Source organism: Symsagittifera roscoffensis, chromosome 7 (assembly GCF_963678635.1).
Source record: "Symsagittifera roscoffensis chromosome 7, txSymRosc1.1, whole genome shotgun sequence".
In the NCBI taxonomy this organism is placed as follows: Eukaryota; Metazoa; Xenacoelomorpha; order Acoela; family Convolutidae; genus Symsagittifera; species Symsagittifera roscoffensis.
In genome coordinates, this window is record NC_087068.1 from 959,410 (window position 1) to 967,537 (window position 8,128).

At 35.3% G+C, this 8,128-nt stretch overlaps 1 protein-coding gene across 1 annotated transcript; it reads right to left on the reverse strand.

Annotated features, from left to right (window-relative positions):
• Positions 1-1,847: 1,847 nt before the first annotated feature.
• On the reverse strand, positions 1,848-7,923 carry LOC134851281 (uncharacterized). The gene is made up of 5 exons (XM_063867293.1): positions 7,008-7,923; positions 6,674-6,875; positions 6,479-6,599; positions 6,086-6,276; positions 1,848-2,136 (listed from the first exon to the last, which is right to left on the reverse strand). Exons 1-5 carry the CDS (start codon positions 7,414-7,416, stop codon positions 1,965-1,967), a joined length of 1,095 nt encoding a protein of 364 aa, XP_063723363.1. The 5' UTR covers positions 7,417-7,923; the 3' UTR covers positions 1,848-1,964.
• Positions 7,924-8,128: the final 205 nt, after the last annotated feature.

Consider the following 8,128-nt stretch of genomic DNA (forward strand, 5'->3'; position numbering starts at 1 on the left):
AAACCCTATACCATACATACAGTTTCATTTTACTTGATTTTGTCCAACAAGGATGTTTCGGTCTTCTAAACTACGCAAAATAAATAGATTAAGCCGATACAATTAAGCCAAAACTGTTTATTCAAAAAAAAATTGTAAAAAATTATTTGAGATCAGACTTGCTAGAAAGACAAATTGCAGAACCTTCAATTATAGTAAAAAAAATTAGAATCAAAATAAAATCCATGTTTTACAAAGCAGGCAGATAAACAGGAACAGATGCCATTTAAATAACGAAAAAACCGACGGAAACTAGGCCAAAAACCAAGAATCTGCAAAAACATAATAATTTTTTCGAATTTATTTGAAAAACAAATTAATACTTAACACGTACTCCACCTAATCAAAATTTCACAAAACTGAGCATGTCAGCAGCAATTGAATCAACTGATGTTCTTTAATTAGTTGTTAACCTGAGACAAAAGTCTACATTTCGATTTGATAAAGCTTGCTAATCGAAAGCGTAATTAATCCATTAGTGAAAACTGCATCAATGGACATTTTTTAGTTCGCCTATGACTTGTGGAAAATTTAGGTCCATTTTCGAAATTGAACTGTTTTGGTTTTTGCACTATTGGAGAGCGCGATTTGCCATTTGAGCAAATGCACTTGGATTGAAATTTAAGAAAACGAAAAGCCAAACCGCTAACAAGGATAGCCGGTTGCCACTAGCACAGCATGCTCCGACCACGTTCTCAGAAAATTTTTTTTTTCAAGTTCATGTTTTTTTTTGCAAGTCGTGTGATTATATAAATAGATAAACCCGTAGAAATTTAGTGAATTAGTCAAAAACGACAACAATTGCCTACAAAAAAATAAATAAATTTTAGATGAATATTTTTTGCACTAAAAATTTCATTTATTTTCGAAAATCGTTTTTTGTCAGAGTATCGCTAGATGAGGCTCAAAAACTAATTTTCCTTTTGGTAAAATCAAGTAGCTTTTAGCCCGGCTTTAAAATGATATATCACTCAACCCAGTCTGATTATTATTTTTGTCACTGATTTTGGGTGGAAAAAAAGCACAACATAGAGGTGAAGTTGCAGTTCGCATACACGAGCAAAAATTTGACCGATAATGCTACTTGGAAAAACTGAAAGAGTAGAACTTTGAGTCTCAACATTTCTAATTAGACACCAATTATGAGACTGCAATTATGTCCCATTAGCAGTACCAGCTAATTTGAAAATAAAAGAAATTTACAAACTAACACACCTCCATTTATAGAGCCGATGCATTTTAACTAGTATACGAAAAAGTTCATTAAAAACATCCGACCCTTCCTACCTCTACGCCATGATACCTTGAAGCTAAAGTGCTATTTGTAATATAATAGTCTGTGTTAATATCCTTAGCATTGGTTGCACTTAATAGCTGGTTGATCAAAATGAATACTTTCAAAATGAACACATTTTGTCGCAACAATATTTGCGTCGCAACAACATTTGCGACTTGCGTAAATAACAAAAACACCCGAATACAAAGTTCATCCTCATTTTCGAACACAATCCAAACTTGCGCATCAAAAAGTTTCAAGACCTTTTTGGAAGAAAAAAAAAGCTAAACACGTGACAAATCTTTTTGTTCATCAATATCTGAAAAATTAGAGAGAAAAGAGTCTTTTTTTATTAGTTATAAGACTTGCTATCTCAAGTGCAAAGACGTTTTCCGGGAACAAACCCACTACTTTCAGTTAAATTCAAATCCATTCATATTTCGGTTTCAAAAAATGAAATAGAAGCGCGTTCAAGAAAATGGCTTCACACACACTGAAAAGTTAAACATTTTCTCAATGGCTTTAGAGAAACTTTATGGAAAAATTTATTGCGAATATTAGGGTGACAGAAACAAATCAGACAAAACAAAATTATCAGTAATCATTTAAGTTTTAAGCCTCCTTTTCAATGCTCCTGTTTTTTGGAGCGTCACAAATTATGGGGGAAACACTCGACGTGGTACTTGGGAATCTTGGCTTCTGGACCCATTCCCGATTTGTCAATCTCCAACATGCTGTGGTCGATGCAGAATGGGGGCAGACCATGCAACATGATCCTCCCACACTTGGCACAGTCTTCCGTCAGGAAATCTTTGTAGTACCTAAGAACACCACAGATTACACTTAGATCATCCCTTGCAAAATAGTGCGCTCTCATTACAGCTTTTAAACTACGGCTTTCGAAATCCCAGTCATCGGAGCAAGCATTTAATAGCTTTAGCAAGCTACAGCTTGCTGACTTATCCATTGTCCGTAGTAAGATAGTTATCACAACTGAAACCATAGCCAACAGAAATTTGAAAGTACCAATGAACTTAAGGAAGCCACATAAAATTAAGGAACTATCCCTATTTGAGAAAACTGCATCAAAATGAATTCTTTTTCCCTAGGAATTTCAGAAATTTAGAGCCCAACTTTGCAATTTTACGTAAATTTTGCTCAGTTTTGTTACTGCAGGGGTAATTTGAGGGTTCGAAAAACTTCAAAAAACAGTAAAAATCAAAATTTTGGTTTTCCCAAGGGCCATAATTTTTTTGTATAAAAAGTTGTGTGTAGTCGAGTCTGCAAAACAGGTTCCATAACCCGTTCTTTGGATTGAACCCAATATCTCAGATATGGGAGGGTACTTTTCGGTAAAATTCATTAAGTTTTAGAAGAAAACGCTTAAAAAATTGATTGGTGACAGCTAATGCAGAGATTCGCCTAACCTGTAATTTCGACTGAACCCAAAAACGCAATTTTGGCAGGGTACGTCTCGAGAAAAGTCAAAAAGTTTCAAAAAAAAAATTCTAAAATTTGACTTTTCTGAGAATCATAAATATTTGTTTCAAAAATTGGACTTCTTCGCGTATGCAAAGCAGCTTTCCTGAACCCATTCTTTAGGTTGAACCCAACATCTCAGATATGGGATACTTCTTTGGTAAAACTCAAAATTTAAAAAAAATAACGCTCAAAAAGTAAAAAAAAAATTGACTTTTCTGAGGACGATAACTTTTGGTGTAAAAAAATTGTGAGTGGAAGCTAAAACAGGGGAGCTTCGCACTACCCGTTATCTCAAATGAACCCACAACCTTAGATTTGGGAGGTTATTTTTCAACGAAAAGTCAAAAAGATTCGAAAAACAGTAAAAAAAATCAAAAATTTAATTATTCTGAGGGCCATAATTTTATGGAAAAAAAATGAGGGTAACCGCTTATGGATGGGAGCTTTCCAAGTCCGCTATGCTTAAAAAAAACAAAAAACTCAGATTTATAGGTTAGTTTTCGAGAAAACGAAAAAAAAAATAAAAAATAGCGGTCAAATTTTACACAACAGACTTTTTCGAACGAAGGCTATAGACAAATTTGTAAAGCAAAAAGAGACCAGGGAAAAAGGCAGCCACATATTAGTTCAATGCATAGTCAAATCGGCAATTTTCAAACTCACTAATTTACGAAAAATGATCTTCTAAGATAAATTTTTAAAAGATCATTTAAAAACAACCTGAACAACCTCAAAATATTTCTTAAGGCGCCTTGGCCGCCAATAAAATAAAATTTGAGGGGGAGCGCTCCAAAAAAAAACTCCTTTTTTGTCAAAATTTTACGAAGTGCTTACAAACGGCTTTTTTGGCCTGTTTTTTTGAACATTTGCCTGCGGCGCAGAAAATTTTTCATAAAAACAAACAGATGGTGTACTATTTGAGGAAAGCTCGGACGAAATGCATTTCAAAAACTATTAAAATAAAATATAGTGAACCATTTTAGGATTTTGGAATTTTCACCAAAACATCATAACCTTTTCTTACAAAAGATTAAGGAATAGCCGTTTATGCAGGAAAAATTCGCCCAACCGCATTTTTCGATTGAAATTTTCATCGGGTTTTGAAAAATTAACCTGAGAATTGGCACAATAAATTTGGAGTAAAGTCACCAAACTTCCAAAAAATTGTCAAAGTTTCAGAACTTTCATATGTTTGAAGGCCAAAACTTTTTTCTTAAAAAAACTCGACTTAGTAAATTATGAAGACAAGCTTCCAACAAACTGCGTCGATTAAATCAATGATATGTGTAATGTTTTTGTGTAATGAGGAAGGACATATACGAGAACAAGTTGTCGGATACATTAGATTCAAATCAATTCAGCAAGAGTAAAGGAACAAGTGACGTGATTGTTTCGAAGATAGAAAAAGAATTCAATAAGAAGTTGTTGGCTATGAGGAAAAAAGACGAAATAAGTGAGAGTCTCTACACAAGGATGAGGTCTACTGGGGGGCAGCCCGCCAGGCTTTATGGGTTGGCGAAAGTGCATAAAGTGAATACCCCATTAAGACCGGTCATCTCTTTGCCCGGTAGCTCTTATTATAACTTGAACAAGGTTCTTGCAAAATTTTTCGAGAACATTGAGGGTGCAAACATCGAAACCAACTCACTAGATGCGAGAGAAATCTTAGACAGCACTAATCTTGAGCCCAATGAAATTTTGATATCTCTAGATGTGAAGAGTTTGTATACAAATGTTCCACTGAAAGAAGCAATAGACATAGCTCTGAGAAAACTGTATGAGCAAGATGAACCACCATCGATTGCTAGGAAAACCATGAAGAGACAGTTGAACATGGCAGTTAGTCAAGTCCATTTCAAGTGCAATGAAACATGGCACGTTCAAAAAGATCGTTTGATAATGGAGGCATCTCTTGCCGTTATTTTAGCAAATCTTTGGCTCAAGCAGCACGAAACTGCACTATCGAGGGATATTTCCGAAATTGTTTTGACCGAGAAAGATCTTAACGGAATATGTTCCGAGTGCAAAAAGAAAGTCACGTACAGGTCAAAAGGTGTAGAATGTGAATGCTGTTTGAACTGGTTTCACGTAAAATGCGGTGATATATCAGATGATGAGTATCAAAATATAAGTGAAACGGTCTGGTACTGTAGAAAATGCATCGCAATAAGAGAGAAAAACAAGTCAGTGCAGCAAGAACGGTGAAGGGTGGTCCTGAAAAAGTGCTACGGGCTGCAAAATTACTACATCCAAATTTACAGTTCACAATAGAAACACAAAACACAAACGGAAAATTGGCATTTTTGGATTTATAAATAACTATTGACAAAAGCAGGAAAATTAGCTGTGGGTGGTATCAAAAACCAACAGATACAGTTACCATACTAAATTTTAGAAGCATCACCCCTTCAGTGCAAGAGAAGCGTGATTGAAGGAATTTTTCACCGTGAAGGAATTTTTCCGCTATGCTTAAAAAAAAACAAAAAACTCAGATTTATAGGTTAGTTTTCGAGAAAACGAAAAAAAAAAATCAAAAATAGCGGTCAAATTTTACACAACAGACGTTTTCGAACGAAGGCTATAGACAAATTTGTAAAGCAAAAAGAGACCAGGGAAAAATGCAGCCACATATTAGTTCAATGCATAGTCAAATCGGCAATTTTCAAACTCACTAATTTACGAAAAATGATCTTCTAAGATAAATTTTTAAAAGATCATTTAAAAACAACCTGAACAACCTCAAAATATTTCTTAAGGCGCCTTGGCCGCCAATAAAATAAAATTTGAGGGGGAGCGCTCCAAAAAAAACTCTTTTTTGTCAAATTTTCCGAAGTGCTTACAAATGCCTTTTTTGGCCTGTTTTTTTAAACATTTGCGGCGCAGAAAATTTTTCATAAAAACAAACAGATGGTGTACTATTTGAGGAAAGCTCGGAAAATCCAATTAGTCGACCTAAAAAAAGGGTGTGGGCGGTTTTTCTATGGATACACTTTTTGAAAATCGGTAAAAGATTTTCGAGAAAAAACTTGCGAAAAGTGATAAAATTTTCCATAGCGTCTGAAAATAAAATAAAAAAATCAATCCCAAACATTTTCATAATACCTGTTTTTATCGACCAAGAATTCTAGGCAAACAAGACATTTGAAATTCAAATTAGACTAGGAAGCGGAAACAAGGCCGAAAATCTTTAAGCAGACAGCAGTTGAGCCAAAGATTTTCGGCTCAACTGTCAATTTTTGAAACAAGAACACTGTTTCTGCAATGCTACTGTGTTTATGTATCATTCACCTCAACATGCGAAGACACTTAAAAATTGCGTCATCGTTCACGGGCGGGTATAGCTGACGGAGAGATAAAAAGTAGTACGAGTGGATGAACAGTCCCATCTGCTGGAAAAGTTTGTACTTCGACGGTTGGTGTATCCTGTCTGCCTCATAGTTCGAGTCATCTTGGACTTCATTTATGCCAATACAATTAATCTAAACAAAGTTGAACACTTGAATTGATATTAATTAGCTCTTAAAACATGACCATTTTAGTTTTATGACTAATTGCAACTGCATTTTAACAAATAGCGCATCTATTTATACATATTCGACCTTAGATCTAAAAGGACTAAAGATGCAATTTAATCGTGTAAAGTGTTTAAACGCTAACAAGTCAGAATATGTAATGACCAACTTTTTCAATTTGTGAATCCTTGACAAACAGGTAGATGTTGCATATCTTCTCGAGGCGCACATGGATAATTCGGTGCTCAAGAAACGCTTTAGTAATGAACGTAACTCCATCTTCCGAAAACCTACAACAAATTCATTTGTAGCTACAAGTTCTATTGAAAAAATAGAAAAACGATTGTCGATTGTGTGTGCTAACGTTTTAGAATGATCCTTTAGCTTGCAATCAATCGTGGAGGGATCCGGGAACTTTGCTTTCAATTCATCCCTTCTTTTGACAACATTCGCTGACATCAGCAAAGCATCGTGAATGGCGGCTGAGTTTGCTTCAACTTTCTCCCAGTTAATGGCAGAGTTGAGCATCTGTTGATATTTATTGTAAACAGTGGGCGACGAAGAACCTTTTAGAAGAGCATTGAAATGTAAAAAGCAATTTATTGTCAAATAACTCAAGCTTCAACAAAGCTCACACAGCCAACATGATAGCAAAAAATTCCAATGCTTTGTCAAGTTATGAACATGTTTGGACTAACCAGCAATTTTGATAGCAGATTGCTGGCAATCATCTCCGTATTTTGCACTCAACAGCAAATGCGGGGCATTTTGACCTGCTCCTAATTGAGTAGTGATTGCTGTTGTTTTAGCAGTTATCGAATTTATGTATTTCGCTAGTTCGCTATAGGTTTTGGTGAGGCTCATCTGGTTCAACTTCACTTGCTCCAGAAACTGGTCTCTGGCTGTTCTATGAGACATTACAGCGTTAGAGTCCTGTTCGGACTGCTGGACACCAGACTGTGCATGTTGAAACAGAGTGGCAATATCAGAACGCAATCTACGAGTATAGGCTAGAGCTTCAGTTTGTAAGGAATACAACTCTTGTTGCATTTGCGAAGCCTTTGCAGCGTTTTGCATAGCACTCGAGTTGTCCGTGCCACCGCTCATGTATTTACCTCGAATTGAATAGAAATTAAAAGAGGCCTTTCCATCAAGCGACGACACAAGAAAAGGTTCAATAGGGCCGCACCAATGCTGCAAACAATAACACAGGCGAAGCGGAGCTTCTCACCATTTGTAATACAACAGTATCATAAAAAAAGCATGTCGAAAAAAAAACGAAAAACAAAAAATATATAAATTTTGTAGGTCTCAATGAGGGACACCTAGAGTCTAGCTAAAACTGGAGGTACATATTTGATATTTTTAGAAATTGATAGACTGATGCGGGACGAAATGCATTTCAAAAACTAATAAAATAAAAATTAGTGAACCATTTTAAGATTTTGGAATTTTCACCAAAACATCATAACCTTTTCTTACAAAAGATTAAGGAATAGCCGTTTATGCAGGAAAAATTCGCCCAGCCGCATTTTTCGATTGAAATTTTCATCGGGTTTTGAAAAATTAACCTGAGAATTGGCACAATAAATTTGGAGTAAAGTCACCAAACTTCCAACAAATTGTCAAAGTTTCAGAACTTTCACTTGTTTGAAGGCCAAAACTTTTTTCTTAAAAAAACTCGACTTAGTAAATTATGAAGACAAGCTTCCAACAAACTGCGTCGATTAAATCAATGATATGTGTAATGTTTTTGTGTAATGAGGAAGGACATATACGAGAACAAGTTGTCGGATACATTAGATTCAAATCAATTCAG

Coding starts and splice junctions, on each gene's coding strand:
- LOC134851281 (XM_063867293.1), bottom strand. CDS start 7,416: ATGAGCGGTGGCACGGACAACTCGAGTGCTATGCAAAACGCTGCAAAG. Junction 6,277..6,478: donor AGGATTCACAAATTGAAAAA/GTTGGTCATTAC, acceptor AACTTTGTTTAG/ATTAATTGTATTGGCATAAA. Junction 2,137..6,085: donor AAGTGTCTTCGCATGTTGAG/GTGAATGATACA, acceptor TGGTGTTCTTAG/GTACTACAAAGATTTCCTGA.